Consider the following 20,363-nt stretch of genomic DNA (forward strand, 5'->3'; position numbering starts at 1 on the left):
ATTTAGGACCTCCACACTCTCGACCCACAGCTTAGGAGATTCTCCCAGCTCCAGTTTACCTGTTGCTTTACAGGTATGGCCATCAGGCTCCAGCGAGTAGCCAGGATGACAGGTGCAGCTATAGGAGCCCTTGGTGTTGATACAGGTCTGACTGCAAGGCTGACCACCCAATCCCTGGCATTCATCCACATCCTCGCAGATTTGGCCACTGCTTTTCAGCTCAAAGCCTCGCTCACAAGCACATACCTGAGAGAGGTTGGAAAACATGAAGACTTTCTGAGGACAAGTGCAACATTGATAAAAGGACCTCAGCCTTGATATAAAAAGCACACGGCAATACAATCGGTGTCAGCAACTCAAACTGTTCCTGGAACTGACTCCATCTCGAATGCAGTCCCTCTCTCTGTCTCCTGCCGCACACCCCACACCCCTGCCACCACCAGGGCCCCCAAGTTAACAAAGGTGCCCGGTTCAGCCCAGGACGCCCAGACGCCAGCAGAGTCCGTAAGTGAGGAGACTCGTAGACTTCACCGAACTGGTTTTCTGCCAACAGAGATGTGACTAGGACCAGACATCAGCACAGTTTTCTTCCACTTCCCGATCAGAGTCAAGGTCACCGCGTCTAGCCACCCAATAATGCCAGACCAGAACACGGACAGTCCTCCACCGAAGGGCAAGTCATATTCCAAATGCCCACACGGAAAGGACTTCCACGTGGGTATGTACTCAATTTCCTGAGCTGCAACATGGTGGGGAGTTGCTTGGCTCTTGGGACAATCCCCCCAAAACGTGTTGCTTCACCCTAAATGTCACCCGGCGCTCATAGATGGCGTGGGAAGGACCACCATAGGAGACTTTCTGGAGCCGGGTAGTAGGGTTCCAGAAGACATGAGATAGGAAAGGAGCTAGACAGGACTCAGCAGAAAGGCTCAAGCACAGGGACGTGGGTGGGTGGGTCAGCACGGCTCTGCCGTGTAAGACTCAGCGCGCGGGGAGCAGACATCCTGAAGGAGGACAGCGCCCCGTTCCCCGCACCGAGTCTCTAGCTGCCAGAGCACAGGAACTGAAGCAACTCACAGGCCCACGAGGGGATGGGTAGCAGGTGTGGAAACACTGTCTCTGGCTGCACGCGGACGACGAGCACTGCTCGCCTTCATCGGAGCCGTCGGCACAGTCGTCCTTCCCATCACACACCAGGCTGAGGTCCAGGCAGGCAGAGGAGCGGCACTGGAACTGGGAGCTCCCGCAGCTCCCCGGGGGGCCTGGAGAGGACGACTTCCTGCCCTCAGAGTCAAACCAACCACCCCGCCGCCCCGCTCCCCGCCAAACATCCTCCCACAGCAAGGCTCTCTCCGTGCATACGGTCAGGACGCCTCCATCCTGGCAAAGGGATGGATTTCAGGTCCTGCAGCGTTTGCTCGCTGAGCTGGGTTCCCACGCCCGCCGAGATGCAGCAAGCGGCAGGCGCCCCTTGATGCCACGTGCCTCCTCCCCGTGCACTCACATCCGGCCTCGTCGCTGCCGTCCGCGCAGTCCCCCTGCCCATCGCAGCGCCAGGGCTCAGGCACGCACTGGTCTCCGCTGGCACAGGGCCACTGCCTCGAGCCACAGCGAAGCTCCTCGGGGTCACAGTCCTGAGGGGACAGCGAGCGACTTGGTCAACACCACCTGCATTCAGAGCCCGGAGGGTCCTCAGAGGACGAGGAAGCCTGGGTTACAAGACAACCCTCAAGTCCCTTCTGCAACGAGACCAGAGCCTGAAAAGTCGGGTGACATGGATTTATAAGAAGCTCCCTCCGCAGCTGGAGTTTAGGCAAGGAACCGTAGGTGATACCAACGTGGGCGGGGAAGTGGGAAGAAATCTCTTGCTTTGCAAACTGACCACCCAGGAAGTCTTAATTTCATTTAAGAAGCATAAGCAGAAAACAGTCTGCTCTAGAAACTCTTCTCTAGGATTCCCACCATTTCTAACGCGCACTCCAGCATTTTGCACCTAATCGGACTTGGATTCTCAGATCTGGTGCAGGATGTCCGGTACAGGAGGGAAGGATATCTCAGATGTGTGCATCTGCTGTACCCCAGCACCTTGAGGTACAGTCTCAGCCCCTCAGACGCTACTCATTTTACTGATGAGGAAATAGAGCATCAGGGCATAAGCGCTTTCTTAAGGTCAAATGCAAGCAGTAGGTTCAAACCCGGGCTGCACTGCCTACGATGCAGGAGCATCATTGTATGTCTCCATGACTGTTAGGTGAAGCTTCAAAGCATCTCTCTAAGCAGGACATTTAAGCCACGACCGTCAAGACCTAACACCTGCAAACCTCCCATAAAGACCTCTGACAGGTTTGACTTTCAGCAAGAGGATCTTAACACCTTGGACACTTGGATGTAATTATGAGCGGCTTTCTGGGCAGGAATTGTGGGCGACTTGTCTGTTCTTGCGTTTTCCCAAGTTTTCTATGAGGAAGCATGTGTTACTGTTACAATTAGGAGTCTAGAGTGTTTTTCTGAAAGAGAGCGGGCTACCTTCTCATCAGTTCCATCTTTGCAGTCTAAGTCGTGGTCACATATCCAGTCTGCCAACACGCACTCTCCACTCCTCGGGCACTTCACCTCCCCTGACGGGCACGGCAGGGGCCGGGCAGAACAGCCCTCTTCGTCCGAGTGGTCCAGGCAGTCCTGGTTCCCATCGCAACGCAGGGAAGAAGATATACATTGGCCATTCTCACATTTAAATTCAGATGCACTGCATTTTTCATGAACTGAAAAACAAAGCTCCAGGTAAGAACTCAGCCAGATGGAGAAGCAATCTGATGGCAAATAAAATGACTTGAAGACTCCCAGTCTTCTGCTGTCGCCTTGGGAACTAAGCCCCAGCAGGTATGAGGGCAGGAAGGTGGTTCAACTAGAGTGTGAGGGCAGAAAAGGCCTACTAAGCTAGCCCAGAAAATCCTCTTTGTCCTGGAGAATGAGGGCTGAGGCACAGGGATGGGAGGACTGTAGAAGGATGCTGGGATAGGCGGGGTAGTGGGCTCCCCTCTGAAACCCTCATGTCACGCGTGAAAAACAGATTCTCCCATAATACCCAACAGACCCTACAACTTATGTTCTTGGACTTAGTTCCTCCACACAGAAGTTCATTGGCTTGATTCAAGAAAGAGTCAGGCCCTAGGCAAAACTATATATATGAATTGAAAAGTAAATTATACCTGGTTCCTCCCTACTTCCTTCTTGTACCTCTTGCCTCCTGATGTTCTTCTCCTAAAGGCCAAGTGCAGTCACATACTCTGGTTACCCACTCAGCCGCCTTCACATCCAAATCCGTCATGGTGCCTTACCCGGCCTCCTCTTCTTTTCACTTCAGTTCTCCAAATTCCCTCTTCTACCCTAATCCCACAACGTGATTAAGGTCTTTGAAACGTGGCTTTCGGAAGAAGAAAGGTAAAGATGTGCATGCCATAAAAATGAGGGGAAAGCAATGACATCTACAATGCGGTGGTCCATCCCATGAGAAGACCAGGACCAAAATCAAAACCTTCAAGGAGGTAGCTTTTCACCCAGGGAGAAATAATACTTTATTTTGATACGCAGACTGGTTGTCCACTAATAGAGTTCTTCTTTCGTCTTGTCATGGAAAGGGGAATGTTACAGCATGGTCACCAAGGTCCCTCTACCTCAGAAACCTTCATCTTAGTCTTAACTAAGTAGTTAAGCATGGTCCATCCTCATTATTTGTGGATTCAGTATTTGCTCATTCACCTACTTGCTAAAATTTGTAACCCCCCAAATCAACACTCCCACACTTCCATGGTCACGTGAAGAGATAACACGAAGCAGCAAAAACGTGAGTTGCCCAAAACACGTCTTTCCAGTTGCGGCCGAACCTTCTTGTTTCCGTTCTCATACTCATATTAAAAAGTGTCCATTTCGAACGGTGGTTTTCACATTTTTGTACTTTTTGATGATTTTGCTGTTTAAAATGGCCCCAACCATAGTGCTTAACTGCTGTCTGATGCTCCTAAGGGTAAGAAGTCTACAGTGTGTCTTACGGAGAAAATACGTGCCTTAGATAAGCTGTGTTCAGCATGAGTTACCGTTTGCTGTTAATGAGCAAACACTACGTGTTAAGTCGTCTTTCAACAGAAACACACATAAAATAAGGCTATATACCGATCGGTTGACAAAAATGTCGTGACCAGAGACTCAAAGAAGCCCACCCTGTATTTTATCTAGGAGCAATGATTCAATATCCTCGAATTCAATGTTCATGGCAACTTTATAGAATCTATAGTTATATAGAATATAACTACCATGAATAAGGAGAATCGACTGCAATGCCGTTGGAAATGCTCCAGGGAACTCGCATGGAACTTACCACATCCTTGTTCATCTTTTCTGTCAGAACAGTCAGGGTTGCCGTCGCACAGCCAGCTCTTGGGGATACAGCGGGTCTTGTTGTCACAACGCAGAGAGCAGTCTTCAGCAGGCTTCCAGCAGCCCAACTCGTCCGAGCCATCCAGGCAGTGCGGGGCTCCATCGCAGTGGTACCTCTCCTCAACGCACTCGTTTCCATCCAGACACTGGAAGACCCCTTCAATAGAAAGGGTCGAAAGCTAGCACCATATGTGCTCATCATGCTGAAGATTTAGAATTAGATTAATTCACACTCATTCTGGAGTTTGAGGGCTAAGTAGACTGACCTTATTTGAGTTCTATGTCTTAACTGATCCAGAAGTGAGCGTTAATAAAATACGAAGGTTAATTAAGCTGAACCAGGTTCTTGAACTACTAAGGCCTCATATTGGTTTGGTTAAAAGTAACCAACAACTTGTTAAAACACTACCAAGTCGGTTATAAGTGGTCCATTTAGGTCACTCTGTGCCAATATAAAGGCAGATATTGGAATACTTAGGCAAATTTGAGGGAGCGAGGAAGCAATAGTCAGATTATACCTGGCAAAACACTGTGGACTTAAATGTCATAAAATGGGCAATCATAGGATCCATGTTCTGACAGACCAGGACTTTTATCTATGAGGATTTATAGGGAAAGCGAGTGTGATGATCACAAACACTCTGGCAATCCACATGGTGCACCCAAGGCTGAATCAGCGCACCCGGAACAAGAGGCTGAGAGCAGGAGACGGCGACCCACCTGCTCTGTTGCAGAAGCGGGAACAGTTCTCCTCGTCCGAGCCGTCCCCGCAGTCCCGCTTGCCATCGCAGAGGTACCCCCGGGAGATGCACTCCCGGCCGTCCCGACACGGCACCGAAGATCGGGTGCAGAGGAGAGGGGGTGGCGGAGGGGGTGGCGGAGGGGTGGGTGTGGCAGCTCCTTGGACCTCAGGCTCTGGAATAAACAGCGTGTCGGCAGGTCAGTCCATCTGGTTTCAGCAATGGAGATGTGCTTCTACTGCCCCCCTCCCCGAAAACCCATGTCATGGCTGGGTAGCTACGTTCTTCTATCTCATAGGAAGAAAGAATAAGGACACTTGATCTTTTGACTACGTGTGTGGCGTGTTGGCCTATCATCTCATGGCTTTGAATTTGGGCAGATGGTTTTCTCCTGTCAGGCCTGTAAACTTTAACCTTAATTTTTTCACTGCCTGGTACTATATTCTAGGCATGCAAAATAAAGTAAGTTTCTGAAGACAGGGCCTTGTTCTGTCTGGTTCCTGCTGTAGCATCTGATGGTCTAGGACAGGGGCCTAGAGATGCTGAGATGTCTAAGTTACTCTACCAAAAGTTACCATTTAGTACTCTTTAGCAACTGTTGCAGCAACGTAATGGAATTGTTAGTAGAATAATCAAAATTGGATTTTTTACCAAACAGTTAACTTTTTATTAGCATACTTTACCACCTAAGAACTATGTTCCTATGCCTAACTTTTCTTAGCCCCCCAAGTCAGGTTAAACCAGTGAATCAAAAATTAAGGTAGTTTAGACGGCAGGGGGAGTTGAGAGACCTCTAGGGAGCAGGTATATAGGAGGAGGAACAGTTCTGTCCATCTTTGTTTCTACTCTTCCTTGGGATTTCCAGCTGCTTCTGGCAAGAAAGCCCCAATCCTGTGATAGGATTTCTTCTTCTTCTGCCTCAAGATCCAGAATCAGAGTTTTTGGTGCCATGCCAAAGGCTTATATGAAAAGAAAAGAGTTAAACCAGCATTAAGCAGATTAATGTGAATGACCAAGGTGCAGCTTCCACAGAAGAGCTGCTTCTCCTGGTAACCAGGACCCAGAGCACAGGGTCCCCTGCAAGATGTCACTGCTATGAGAAAAGGGGTTCCTTGGTAAAAAAAAAAAAAAAAAAAACCAGCTTGGGAAACTGGTTTAGAGCAAGTTAAATGGATCTCTTTACTGCCAGACTAAGAACTTTAATATGCTAAGGTGAAAGATGATTCCCAAAAGGGGCTACGGTGTGCACCCTGCTTGGGGTATTACTCGGTAACTGGTGTCATTTAGCAACTTTGAGAACTGTGTTAGATTCTCACTCCTCCAGGACAAGGACACATCAGGGAGAAGTCCTGCTGAACTGTGGGTTGGGACCACTGCCAATATGAACTAGAAGATAGCCAGCATTTTCTCCTAGAAAAACACACCGAGGGCACCCGGGTAAAGTGGATCCCCAAGAATAACCTCCCAGGGGAAGACTCACCTGGCACGTCCAGGTTCTCTGCCAGGATGATCATCTTCTGTATGTAGGGCTCTTTCGACACTGAGAAGGGCTCCGGCATCCTCCTGTTCCACAGCATGAGAGCTGTTCTGTTCAGAGTCACCAGGTAGGGCTCGTGGGCCACGATCATACCATCACTCCAGGTCTTGTTCAAAGTGTAGGTTCTATTTTTTCGGAGACTCAGACTTTGCAACCCTAAGGAAGAGTCAGGTTCTTAAAAGCTGATACAGAACAAGTAACCTGTGACAGCAAGGAGGCAAGGCCACCATTGGATTGAAAGGTAAAATAAGCACAGATTCTTCTATTGACTTTTGTAGGTTTTAGTTTTATAGTTAAGGATAATCCAAGGAAACGTCTAAAGCTCCAGGAAAGTGAGGTCTGCTGCATGGGAACATCAGATGTGACGTGACCACCTTCCATGTACAGCCCTACAACCCCCAGTCATCAGCACACAGCTGCCAGGTCTCAAGGATGACTTCTGGGTGAAAAGACTACCACATTCTGCTACAAAGGTATAATTGGTACCTGCTGCAAGTTACAACTGGAGCACCTGTACTTCATTTGCAATAGAAGTTTGGTTCCATTACTTCTACTTATGGAAGTAGAAACCAATAGCTTTTTGCAGTGTTCAAGATTATGTTATTTCTGAAGTCTTCTATCTCTTCAATCATAAATCTAGACTTATAAATGAGAACAGAGTTTGAGGTCAGTGACTTGTGCCCAAGCTTTAACTATGAAAATCAGAGTTTGAGCCTATGTCTAACTAGTTCTAAAAATGGAATCATTGTACAAAAAACAGGACCCTCCCTCATCCCCTCAAGCTTCTTCCAACCTCACTCATTGTGCAGTGCTTACCTAACCCTTTGGTGGTCCAGAGGATGCTAGACGAGCCAAGGTCTAAGGTCACGTGGGTGTCCGCCGTCCAGGTGCCTCTCCAGACTGCCCATCTGCTTTTGCCATCAAGGGTCATGCTTTGCAAGTGTTCCCCACTCTCCACCCAGTACAGCAGCCTCTTCGGCCAATCAAGAAGGAGATGCAGTATAACGCTGCCCGTTCTATACAGGGTATGGGTGTCTGGGCCAGCGATTCTAGTCCTCTGAATAGCACTTGTGTCACAGGGCAGCCAGTACAAGTTCCCAGTCGGAATGTCCACATTTGCTGAACAGACTGTGAGGACAAGTTGCTCCCATTAGAAAGGACACTCAAATGCATTCACATACTGTCTTAAACTTTGGGTCAAGGATAGAAGGGAGACAGTTGGGGGGGGGGGGTTGCAAAGATCAGTCCCTACAAGCCTAGACACCTTGTTCGCACAATGGTCCCCAAATGCCTACTCTGGCTCCAGCACCTTGTCTGTCCTGTGAGCTCATCTGATCCTTGGCAACCCCTGGCAAGGTAGACACGCACTGCATTTTGTAAGTTAGTAGCTTAAGTGAAAGACTGGCAAGTTCCTAAGAACACACTGGCTCGCCTGGGTTCTGTTTCTCTCATCCTCGTTGGGCTCTGCCCTCTGCAGGAAACACGTGGTCTCCTCTGGAGTCAGAGTCAACCGTGGCCAGCCCAGCATGCCGGCATCACAGAATGTTCTTAGAATGATTCCACAAAGGTTCTTAAAAACATGTACTCTTTCCTAAAACAGAATTTGAGGCCCTCTCATTTTCGATTCAGAATGTCATCAGTATTTTCCAGCCTCAAGTTTTTTCTTTTCTTTTTTTTTTTTTGAGATCTATGTAAATGTTTTTATTATTTATTTGTTTATTAAAAAAATTTTTTTTTGGCTGCGTTGGGTCTTCGTTGCTGCGCGTGGGCTTTCTCTAGTTGTGGCGAGCGGGGGCTACTCGTTGCGGTGCGCGGGCTTCTCATTGCAGTGGCTTCTTTTGTTGTGGAGCACGGGCTTTAGGTGCGTGGGCTTCAGTAGTTGCCGCACATGGGCCCTAGAGCACGTGGGCTTCAGTAGTTGCAGCACGTGGGCTCAGTAGTTGTGGCTCACAGGCTCAGTAGTTGTGGCGCACGGGCTTAGTTGCTCCATGGCATGTGGGACCTTCCTGGACCAGGGATCGAACCCGGGTCCCCTGCATTGGCAGGCGGATTCTTAACCACTGCGCCACCAAGGAAGTCCTCAATTTTCAATATGAGAACAAGATGAACATATCCAAGAGAAAAAACCACAGATGTCAGTGCACTTTGATATAAGAATAAGCTGAAAGCTGCAGGCCCAGGAGTTGTAAGGAGGCTCTGAGATGTGCAAACAAGTCTTGATAGCAGAGGTCAAGCTGATTACTACCTAGAAAAGGCCTGCCTGGCTTTGTCAAGCTTTCCAGCCAACTGTATAGGACAAGCACGCCTGTGTGTCTCCTCTACTATACGTCAATACTTGTGACACCAGATGCGTGTTTCCCCCACACACACCAAGCAATTCTGCAACACACGTGGGATGTCCTATGTAAGGAAAAATACATGCTGCCTGCTGCCATTCAAGTTCTGCAAGGATCAAGCCATCAGCCACCACAGTCGCCCACCAGCAGTGCTCCCCTAGAGGAATTCAGGATGGAGAAAAATAGGAAGCATTCTGTGCTTTGGATACTGGCCCCTAGGTAGTTAAGATGCATTATTTAAGGAAAAATTTCGAACGACCCCAGATTCCTGCATCTTCCCATGCACAGAAAAATACTAAAATCATTAACATGAGGTAGCTGTCCTTCATGATTAGTAGTAATCTTCTGATGCTTGACTACATGTTTTTCCAGCCAAAAAATTCATATGCATCCTGGCTCCTCCCTTAGCTCTTTGGAACAGTTTCTCAGAGCTACTGAGAGGCTGTCTCCTGGGCTATAGTCTTCAGTAAGACACTGAATAAACTGGACTCGTAGCTCTTAACATTGTGCTTTTTTTTTTTTTCAAGTCGACACCTACAATTCAGTTCAGTTCAGACACTGTCGACCTGGAGTTAGCATCAGGTCCCGCAGGCTAAGGGCTCAGTCCCACAGGACTGCCCCCTCTTGAGACACCCGTCACAAGTCCCAGGCTGTCACTCTGACCCACTGGCTCTAAATCGGGGTTCCCACAACCCCCTCCTTGAGTTCAATAATTTGCTAGAATGACTCACAAAACTCAGGGAAACACGTTTACAGGTTTATTATATAAACAGATGAACAACCAGCTGAAGACACACATAGGGCAACGTCCAAAGGGTCCCGAGTGCAGGAACTTCTGTCCCTGTGGAGTTGGGGTTCAGTACACACAGATGTATTGAAGCTCTCCGAACTCCATACTTTGGGGATTTTTATGGAGACTTCATCACATAGGCATGATTGATTATTAAGTCCATTTTCAGCCCCTCTCTAAGAGTAAGGAGTGGGGCTGAAATTTCTTAGCTTCTCATCACAGCTTGGTCTTTCTGGTGAGCAACCTCCTAGAGGCCATGATAAGGTTTTAAAATTTTTTCTGGCCTTGAATCTGAGTAAGATGGAAGTGGACTTCAAATTCAATTTTGCATTGCATTGCAAAACCCACCAAGAGCTGTCTCATTAAAACAAAAGCTGTTCCTATCACCCAGGAAATTCTAACGGAGTTAGGAACTCTGTGTCAGATGCTCCCATCACTTAGGAAATTACAAAGGTCTTAGAAGCTCTGTGCCTGTAACCAGGGACAGAGGGCAAAATCTTTTTTTTTTTTCTATTATTTCAGGGTCACCTACTACAGAGACTCAGTATTCACCACAGAGCCAGCTTAAATGAAATTGTCAGTCTCTTACGAATCCTTGGTATAATTATAACATAGAAACCAATTATCAAAGATTAGCCAGTGGGGGTAGGTAGCATTTGAATTAAACAGGAGGAAATCCATGATCAGGGTTTCCTAGACAGCCGTCAGATGTACTGCAAGATCACTGCCCATTTCAGTTTCTCCCCAAAGTTCTTTCAGTCAGGTACTGAAAGCTCCTATGTGCCAGGCTTTGCTCTTGCCCACAGGGCTCTGGGTGGAGTCTGCTGCTCGGAAGGATGTCTCGGGAACGTGGATTCCAATCCAGCACTTCCCGTAGTAAAGCAGATCCTTGGCACTTAGAGTACCCATGGCACAGGCATTCAGAAATCAGATTACTCACCCTGGAACTCAAGTCTCAGTTTTCTTTTATAAAATAGATATTTGCATTTAGGCTGAGTACAGGGTGCTGGGGTGGGGCATGCCATGTAGGAGTGTGGGAGGGGGGAGAAAGTAGATATTATCATATTAAGAAAATATCTTGCTAGTTCTCTCTGAAATCTGCATTGCAAATTGCTTCTAAATTAGTGTAAGAAAAATCTGCAATGCAAAGTTGAAGTATTTAAGGTCCGTTTCCATCCTATTCAGACTTAATGCCAGAAAAATAGAATTTTAAAAACCTAGGATTTTCCAAATCATGGAAGCCTTTTAAGAGTCTGCATACCCTTCATAAGAACAGGGGTAAATCAGAGACACTTAATATTTAAATGAGTTAAAAACCACTCTTTGGTATTAAGGTTGATTCAGATCAGGGACAGGTAGGGCCTTCTGGTGCGGGGGGCGGGGGGGGGTGGCCCTGCTTATATTTAGAGCCAGAAAATAAAGGAAAAAAACCCCCAATAACAGCCACCCCAACTTACCTGTACGCTCTGTCCAAATCTCTTGCTTTTCCCCTGAATAGCCAGTTGAGCAGAACAGATGTCCCTGGGTATTTGTCCAGTAGATGAGGTTTCTTTTCCAGTCAATATCCAGTAAATAGATGTTCCTTGGATGCTCTTGCACTAGGCTTCTCTCTATAGCGGTTCCCATAAAACCAACTTTCAACAAGTAGAGACGTTTGCCAGAGGAAAACACTAGTTTTAACTCTACCAAGGAAAAAGGAGAGATGTCCTGTTTGACCATCTGTCAGAGAAGGCCCATACTCCGCTCTGGAGCAGTGCCCGCCTCTCAAGCGGAGGTTCCCCTAGAAAGGGATCTTATAGAGTGTGCTTCTGAAGCAGGTATTCACCACGAATGCCCTGGCTTCCTTAGAGAAGGGAGTCATTTGGGCAACTGAAAGCATTGTTCAGCTTTCCCAAGGCACCGAGTCTTTTAAATTTCTGCTGAAAGGTTAACACAGAATCCTGAGGGTTCGGGCTGCAGGGCTGCACCATTTCATTCAGTAACGTCATCAAATTCTTGCCTGTAGCACCCAAGTCTTCCAATAGGAAGAATTTTAAACTCTACTGCCGATGTAAAGAAAAGTTACCTGGGAATTTAACTGTATATATCGTGTTAAGAACATTTTAAGCTAAGTCTTGAATTTGGCACAATGGCTTATTACACCATAATCACGTTCCATGGCTACGCATTGTGAATCGCATTCTTCAAAGGTGGTTAGAACAGCAACACATTCACAGCACATATTCTTAAAACCTCAACGTTCTATAGAAAAGAAGTCAAGACATTTGGACAGTGATATTCAACGGATTATGCAGGCTTTACTACTTCAAAAGACGGAACGGCAGCATGAGGAATTATGTTAATGCAGACGCTCTGCCTACAAACGAGTCAGAATACACAACAGTCATAAGACTGCAGAGGGTTTCTTTCTTCTACTAAGTCATTAATCTTTCATGTAAAACTGAGTGGTATAAGCTATTTTTTCTTCTTTTAAAACGAATAAAACCCAAATATCCATTGATGGGTGAATGGGTAAACAGACTGTAGTATCTACACACAATGGAATCCGCCTTAAAAAGGAAATTCTGATACACGTTACAACATGGATGGACTTTGAAGACATTATGCAAAGTGAAATAAGCCAGTCACAGAAGGGCAAATATTGTACCATTTTACTTATATGAGGTCCCTAGAGCAGTCAAGTTCATAGAGACAGGAAGTAGAACGGTGGTTGCCAGGGGCTTGGGGGAGAGGAGAATGAGGAGTTATTGTTTAACAGGAATAGAATTTCAGTTTGGGGAGATGAAAAAGCTCTGGTGATGTTCGCACAGAAATGTGAACATACTTAATGCCACCGAACACTACACGGAAAAACAGTTAAAATGGTACCTTCTGTCATGCATATTTTAGCACAATAAAAAACTAATCAAGATCTTTTGATTAAAAAACTCTCTTTATCAAAGTAGGTTGTCAGGTCAAAAGCGATTGCTCCAAAAACAGAAGCTACATTATTTCCAGACCTACCATGGAATGTGCCTTCTTAAGCCAAACCCACTCCACCCAGCATACTTACCACTACATGTGCCCGAAGGTAAAAGAAACATCCCCTCTGGACAAACACACTTATAGCCCTTGGGATGGACGGGGGACAGGAGACATAAGTGGCTGCAAGAACCTGGAACGCATGCTGGGTATCTGTCTGTTTTAAAATAAAAACAGATACAATTAGGTTGGATGCAATTTCAGATGTATTTATCCAAACTAGTTCAAAACCTAAGACTCAAGGGGAGTTACGGCATTTTTGCTTTAAGAGGATCCCAATATACTTGTTACCCTCTAGGTTACGCAGGCTGACCTTGAACTCCCGAGGCCCCGTGTCTTTCAGACAGTGACAGTGACCTCTCTATATGAAGCTTGGGCCAAGAAAGCTTCAACCAACAGCATCTTCCCCCTTGGAGTTAAGACAAAATAACTGTCTAATTTGCTGATAGGAAGTAAATAGTGGTTCTAGGCTCTCCACTTTGGTTAGTTCCTTGGACCCATTGAAGAAGCATTATCTGAGTGGAAGCTGACATACAATTTCAGATTAACAAGCTTTTAACTCCTAGTCAATGAACATTTGACTTCCTCCTATAGAAAGAATGTTGGGCTTGGTTCCATCTTGTGTTGTCAATTGACGTGTCAGTGAGGTAGCTATTCTAGCCCTTCTGTGAACAGCGTATGCCCCGTTTTGTGTATCTCAGAAGTTTTGTGTATTAAAATTCCAGTTGCTACATTAGACAAGAGCCAGGTACATGCCTGGAATGAGTTTCCCAGCAGATATTTTCGTTCCGTTCATCTCACTCAGAAGTCCTGGATAGGTCTGGAATGATACCCAGAACATTTCCCCCAAAATAGCAAGTTCCAACAGACGGAGGGAGTAATTTAGGGGGGGTTCCGTTCAGTATGCATTCTGGTTCATGAGCATTTTGAAAGCAAGCAATAACTTACTCTTAGGCTGCTGGGATTTGTGGAGCACCGAGAAGGCAGATATGGAAGCGTTTAGCAGCACCACTCTCTCCTTTGGGTTGTGGGGTGAAGCATGAAACAGGTGTAGTTTATTTGTCCAGAAGAAAGAGTTCTCAAATACAGCCAGTCCCACTGGATCTTCACCTTCCGAGAAGACCTTGGGGAAGGTGTGCCTCCCGGCTCCATCCACGTTCACCGTCTCTATGGACTGAAGGGTGAGAGGGTCTCATGAGGGCAGGGCAGTTGTTAGCAAGAGCGGCCAACCACCTTAGCGCACCTCCGTTTCTTGAACACTGATTAAACATCTTTTTCTGATATCAACTTGATAGAGATGAACTTATCTTGGGATCCGCAGAGGCTAATGTCAAAGCCAATGGATTGGGCTGTTTCTTATATAAACTGGAGTCACATATGTTGTACAAGTAGCTACTATAACTTAGTGTCTGCATCCAGACAGTGTACCAAATCCTTCCACTACATTCCCCAACCATCTTCTGAGGTAGGCATTCTCTCTTTTCAGAGAGGGCAATAGGAACTCAAAGAGGTACCCTAAGTAGCCAGAAACCACAGCTGGAAGAAATAGGCTTAAAACTACAACTTCCAAACCTATGTTTTCAGCCCCCACGTCCTACTGGTCTTTTAGTTTGACGGTTCCAAAAATGAGAAAGCATGAACTGTAATATGAAGACCTAGAAATGTGAGTACAAGACACTGAAGTACTTCGGTAACTGCATGCTTTCAAGGAAGAGGTGCGCCATCGTAAAATGTTTTGTATCCCAGGTACCGCACAGAACATGACCTAGACTACCAGGAAATTCCGGCGCTGAGTTTGACTGTAGAGAGTTTAAGAAAGTCACACTAAGTCTCCCAACCTACGTTGATACAGTCTGGTTCTACTTGAAGATTCTGTGCTCTTCTCGGTTTTCATGGCCAGAGATATTTTACTAAGACGATGCAAGACATCAGAGAACTCTGTACTTACCCACAGTCATACCAAGCCCCTACTAAATGGGTTTACCTTTTCCGGACCCATCGCAGTACCTCTTTATATGCACTGATCCAGTAGAGCCTGCCAGCCACGTGGTCTAGCGTCAGCCCTGAGGGTTCCTCCATGTTCACCACTGCCAGCACCTTCCTATCAGAGCCATCCATCCCTGCTGTTTCAATAGTCCTCAGGCCTTTCCCTCCTCTATTTACCCAGTACAGGTACCTGAGAAAGGCAAAGGCACAGGTGTTAGAGAATCCCCTCAGGAGTGTGTATACGACTCTGACCAGCCAGGCTCCCCTGGTCTCCTGCACAGACCTCATATCATTGCACTGCTAAGAAAGCTGCTCTCAGACTCCGTAGACTTTGAAAAGTTTGGCTCTATGGTATTCAATTTAAACTTCAAAATTAAGAATTTTTTGGAGCAAATGAGACCTAGGTTGAAAAGGGTGACCTGCTCTCTTACCAAGTTAAATATCTAAGATAACCAATGATTTTTGGATATATTCCCACAGAAGCGCTACTTACCTCTTTGCAGGAAACACTATTAGCTGCTCTGGCACAAGATCCTTTTCCAGGATTTTGACGTAGCCTCTGCCATCACTTAAACCAGCACAGATGACCCTGGCAAAGCTGCTAGCCCAATACAACTGTCCCGTGAACCAGTCCAAAGAGATACTGTTGATTGCTTTAAGTTCTGGGGATACAGGAGACAGCATTATGTTTCTCTATTCCTCTACACCCACCTTACCTTGAAAAAAGAGACTCCGACAAAATTTTTCTACATCTTCTGATTTCGAGCCATACGGTAAGGCGACACAAGGAATGAATGAGAGCCACAGCCGTGTGAGGTATTTCCAACATACAGTGGGCAGTAAGGAAACAGAAAGACCTCAGTAGACGCATAACCAAGAAATCCAAGAGACTGTGACCTCAGTTGGGGACAATATTCATTATAGAAGTCTCCGGGGAACTGTCAATGAATGCTACCCCTTCACCGCTATCAGAGGATTTCTGTGTGGCCAGGACTCCGCTAGGCACTTCTTCCCCTGCGCTGTCCAGCATAATCCCCGCACTAAGCCAACGAGACAGACCTGTCGCCTTCACCTTATATACGGTGGCTCAAAGGAGCTAGCAACTTGCTCGGGGTCACACACCTAGTTATGGGGCTGAGACTAACCTTGGCCAGAGCCCACACCCCATCCTTCCAGTACTGCCTGATGGCAATCTCATCTCAGGGTACGCTCCACAAAGCTCCCGTAGAACCAGACTCCACAGACTGAAATCAAGATTTTATGTACTCTCATGATTCATGACAAGTGGGTCACAGAAGATGTCCAGATGAACACATAATGCTTCTCACATTACGTTCAAGCAGCTTGAAGAAGCTAGGGCTCTTAATATTAAGAAAGATACCTGGATAGAGAGGAACAGAGTTCGGCTTCCCAAGAACAAACATATTTAAGACTTCATCCACCCAGAAGTACATACTTCTCTCCAGATCATATGCAACAGAAGTAGGCCTTGATTTTATAGGTACCAGAGTCTCATAGATGCCTGTTCTTCGATCAAGTATACCAAGTTCTCTATCTGCTGCGATAAGAATTTTAATAGCATCATCTGCAATAGAAGTAGAAGGAGTGACATGTGACTGTGAAACTTTCTTTCGCACCATTCTCCTTAACTAAGGATGTTGGCTCGTGGCCCGTGCCAAAACCTGCTTATCCCCGAAGTCTGTACTAAGGTGGATCTAGAGGAGACCTGGCTGGCCACGTGAAGCCTCAATTCCTCCTCTGAACTCCAGCACACTGAAATGGATCTTTGGAACTTTTCTGCCTGATTTCAGTTTAAGCCCTTCTCCCCTAGACAGAGGTCCTCTGCATGCCTTGTATACAGCAGCCAAATTAAGTGTCCCATTGAGAAAGCAGCACAGGACAAGTTAAGATCGTCGATTGGGTCTCTGGAGCACCTAGCTGTAGATCCTGCAGAGAAACTAAATCATTTTAAAGACACGTAATAGGAACTGACACTCAAAATTGATCAACTAATGTTATAATATTGATAGCAGCTTCCTTATGGAAAGAGTAGAATCACCTCTAATACCAGACTTTGAAGTGAATCGTCTTGTATCACTCGCACCTATAAATGCTGCTAAGAATAGAGCAGGAGCTAGGCTTTGCTTCCGGTATTGAAACTCACCTGTAACTCGACAGTCGGTGCCATTGTGGAGCTGGTAGCCTCGAATACACCCACAGGAGTAAGAGCCCGGTGTGTTATGACACAGCTGGCCACAGGGGCTGTACGCCGTAGAGCACTCATCCACATCTGATGAGAGACAGTCGGAAATTAGAGAAGAACAAGGAACAATCTCAAGTATTTTTGTTCTTTGGGGCCACTTTTCGGAAACTCCTGGAACATGGATTAGGTGGAGATCACTCTGTGATCTGTGGTGCTGGGACAGAAAGTCCCTGCCTCCATAGAATTCCCACAAATGTGAAGATATTTCAGCAGAACCGCCAGTACAGGGACCCTAGATGCGTGGCTGCTACAGAATACTTATTTCTGTTACCCTAGCAACATTCTTGGGGACAAGCCCCTGGTCAAGCCGGCCAGAGCCTAATTCAGAATGAGTGGCAAGGATGTGGAGAAGTCAGAACCCGTGTGCATTGTTAGCGGGAATGTCAAATGGCACAGCCACTGCAGAAAACAGTGTGATGGTTTCTCCAAAAGTTATACATAGAATTCACCATGTGACATAGCAGTTCCACTTCTGGTATATACCCGAGAGTACCGAAAGCAGGGACTGAAACAGACGCTCGCACACCAGTGCTCAAGCAGCTTTGTCCACGATAGCCAAAGGGTGGAAACGGCCCAAGTGTGCATCAGCATACGCACGGATAAACAAAATACGATTACAGTCGTCCCTCGGTATCCACAGGGGATTGGTTTCAGGACCCCCTGTGGATACCAAACTCCACGGATGCTCAAGTCCCTTATATAAAATGGTGTGGTACTGGCATATAACCTATGCATATCCTCCCACATACTTTAAATCATCTCTAGATTACCTAGAATCCCTAATACAACGTAGATACAGTAGTAACGAGCATGCAGCAAATTCAAGTTTTGCTTTTCGGAACTTTCTAGAATCCCTCACACACACCCCAGTATCTTCAATCCGCAGCTGGTTGAATCTGCCAATGTGGAACCTGCATATACAAAGAGCAAACTGTATACATACAAGGAATATTATTTGGCCTTAGAAAAGGAAGGAAATTCTGATATATGCTACCACACGAATGCACTTTAAAGACAGGCCAAGTGAAGTTAGCCAGACCCAAAATGACAAACACTGTATGACTCCACTTATATGCAGGTACTAGAACAGGTAAATTCGTAGGTAGAAAGTTGATAAAGTTCACCAGGGAGGGGGGACAGAGTTATTGCTTAATGAGCACAGAGTTTTGGTTGGAGATGATGAAAAAGTTCTGGAAATGGATAGTGCGGTGGTTGCACAACACTGTGAATGTATGTCAAGTTGCACACTTAAAAATGATTAAAATGGTAAATTTTATGTTACTACAGTAAAAAGTTGTAAAGATGAGCCTAATGAATTCTGACCTCCACAGCTCCAGCCGTCCGGCTGTAATCGCCATCCGGTTCCACATGCACACTGGACACCCCAGGCTGTGTCCCTGCACTCCCCCTCGCAGCCCCCGTTGGCCAGAGAGCAGTTTTTCCCTGGTAGAGACAGGACAGTGGTCACTACAGTTGAACGTGGTAAAGAGCAAACGCTTTATAAACCACACTGTGTCACAACCCTCCACACTTGTGTAAGGAGTAGACGGCTGGCAAAAGATAACTTTTGACCCTGCCCTCTTACCTAGGACACGGGAGGCTTTGGGGGAAGACCAGAGAAGACGGAGAGTTAGGAATCCTGGAGCAGGGGAAAGGAGAACGGTCTGGACCATCTCAAGTGTTTGTGTATTGTTCACCCGTGGAGGAACCAGCGACCTCTTTTCTACTTCCTCTAGAATGTATGGACAGCTGGTTCTCTTAGCTCAGGAAGTGATATAAGAATTTACTAATCCCAGTGAATGATCTATACAGGACCAGAAACGTGTATTTTGTGTCCCATTGTTTATGCTTTTAGTATCTCTTATTGTGTCCCCTTCATGAGAAGCTTCTTTCGCGGCCTTTAACGGTACTAAAGAGCTTTCATCATAATGTCTAAGACCAGATTTGGGGGGAAATAAGAGACAGATGACCAGATGACCAGGGACAGATACCCTCTGCCCCAGCTGGCACCAACATATCCATATCACATATGGATATGTGATATCCATAGTGAGAACCACAAGGGTTTAAGAGTCAGAGCTGCCTGCTCAGAGGCCTCTTCCTGACCAGGAAAGTCGTCCTCAGTCCTTCTTTGGTTAAATCCTTAGAGAATCTACCTTTTTGTCTTGAACAAATGATCTGCTTCTTTGTGGCAAAGTTTGTGTTCCTTATTCCAGAATTTTAGGAGCCATGGCGTTTGAGGGCTTCAGCTAGTCTATGTCCATAAAGCTACAACATGAGAATGGCCCTCAATCTTTACAGCCCAGGTAATATTTGCTCACATTCAGGAGACCAAAGCCAAGGGCTGGAACTTACAAAATATAAGGGATCCATCACTGAAGGATAATTGCTTCTGGGGGAGTTTGAGCCCAAGCGTTGTTTCAGAGACTAGATCCCTATGTTAACTAAGGCCCCGAGTTATTTCATTTATTCCCCCCTCTCCCATGTTGAGCCAAGCAATTGACTTCTTACCACATGTAGTGGGTTCATCGGTACCATCTGTACAGTCCGCGTCCCCGTCACACATCAGGGATTCTAGGATGCATCTCCCCTCATCACATCCAACCATGCCTTCTGGACAGGAAGCTGTGTGGGAAGTTAAGCATTCCTTTTCGTTAATACTTGGGGTGGTGGTAAAAATAGACAACTCTTGTAGTGGGTCAGGAAGGTAGCAATATTTCCATAACCCAAGGCAAGTCTGGGTAGAAAAGGAAGTTATCTTTTTAAGCAGAGTAATCAGGAACTGGGACTTAAGACTTGATAGCAACTATGTTAAGACATCAGGGCACTAGATCGAAATCGTATTAAAATTGAACTGAACTAGTATTAAATAGTTCTAATTGAAATCGTATTTAAGTCAGATAACACTAGCTCTAATAGAAGTATTCTCTTAAGAAACCAGGTTATAAATTATTATTAAAATGTTAGAATCTGAACACATTTGATGTTGCAAATTTAACTCTGGGAAGAAAGAGTGAATGGAATTGTGGTTCACCAAAAAGTTGGAGGTTCCACTACATTGTGTACTGAGGGTAAAAAAAAAAAAAAAGGAATGTAGCATTCACCAGGTTTTGGGGGGGGCTTTCTTTTTTTAGTGAGGAACGTCCCCTTCCATATTCACTACAGAAGGATGTAGGCATCTGTTAGGAGACTTCCTTCGGACACTGGTGGTCAGGTGTTCTGTCCGTTGGCCAGACTTGAATAGTGGAACCATTCT

The 20,363-nt window shown here is 46.1% G+C and overlaps 1 protein-coding gene across 1 annotated transcript in view; it reads right to left on the minus strand.

Annotated features, from left to right (window-relative positions):
* Positions 1 to 20,363, minus strand: part of LOC136793318 (low-density lipoprotein receptor-related protein 2-like) — a 37,896-nt gene that overhangs the window by 11,844 nt on the left and 5,689 nt on the right. Inside the window, exons 5-21 of the mRNA XM_067022505.1 lie at positions 19,619 to 19,732; positions 18,431 to 18,550; positions 17,009 to 17,134; positions 16,226 to 16,429; positions 15,338 to 15,506; positions 14,866 to 15,034; positions 13,807 to 14,032; positions 12,890 to 13,015; positions 11,295 to 11,519; positions 7,528 to 7,839; positions 6,655 to 6,867; positions 5,155 to 5,349; positions 4,376 to 4,591; positions 2,527 to 2,762; positions 1,505 to 1,634; positions 1,078 to 1,262; positions 60 to 246 (exon numbers count right to left, since the gene is read on the minus strand). Coding sequence (XP_066878606.1) covers positions 60 to 246; positions 1,078 to 1,262; positions 1,505 to 1,634; positions 2,527 to 2,762; positions 4,376 to 4,591; positions 5,155 to 5,349; positions 6,655 to 6,867; positions 7,528 to 7,839; positions 11,295 to 11,519; positions 12,890 to 13,015; positions 13,807 to 14,032; positions 14,866 to 15,034; positions 15,338 to 15,506; positions 16,226 to 16,429; positions 17,009 to 17,134; positions 18,431 to 18,550; positions 19,619 to 19,732 — 3,153 coding nt within the window. The remainder of the gene's footprint in view (positions 1 to 59; positions 247 to 1,077; positions 1,263 to 1,504; positions 1,635 to 2,526; positions 2,763 to 4,375; positions 4,592 to 5,154; positions 5,350 to 6,654; positions 6,868 to 7,527; positions 7,840 to 11,294; positions 11,520 to 12,889; positions 13,016 to 13,806; positions 14,033 to 14,865; positions 15,035 to 15,337; positions 15,507 to 16,225; positions 16,430 to 17,008; positions 17,135 to 18,430; positions 18,551 to 19,618; positions 19,733 to 20,363) is intronic.

The sequence above is a fragment of the Kogia breviceps genome, chromosome 20 (genome assembly GCF_026419965.1).
Source record: "Kogia breviceps isolate mKogBre1 chromosome 20, mKogBre1 haplotype 1, whole genome shotgun sequence".
NCBI classification, from domain to species: Eukaryota; Metazoa; Chordata; class Mammalia; order Artiodactyla; family Physeteridae; genus Kogia; species Kogia breviceps.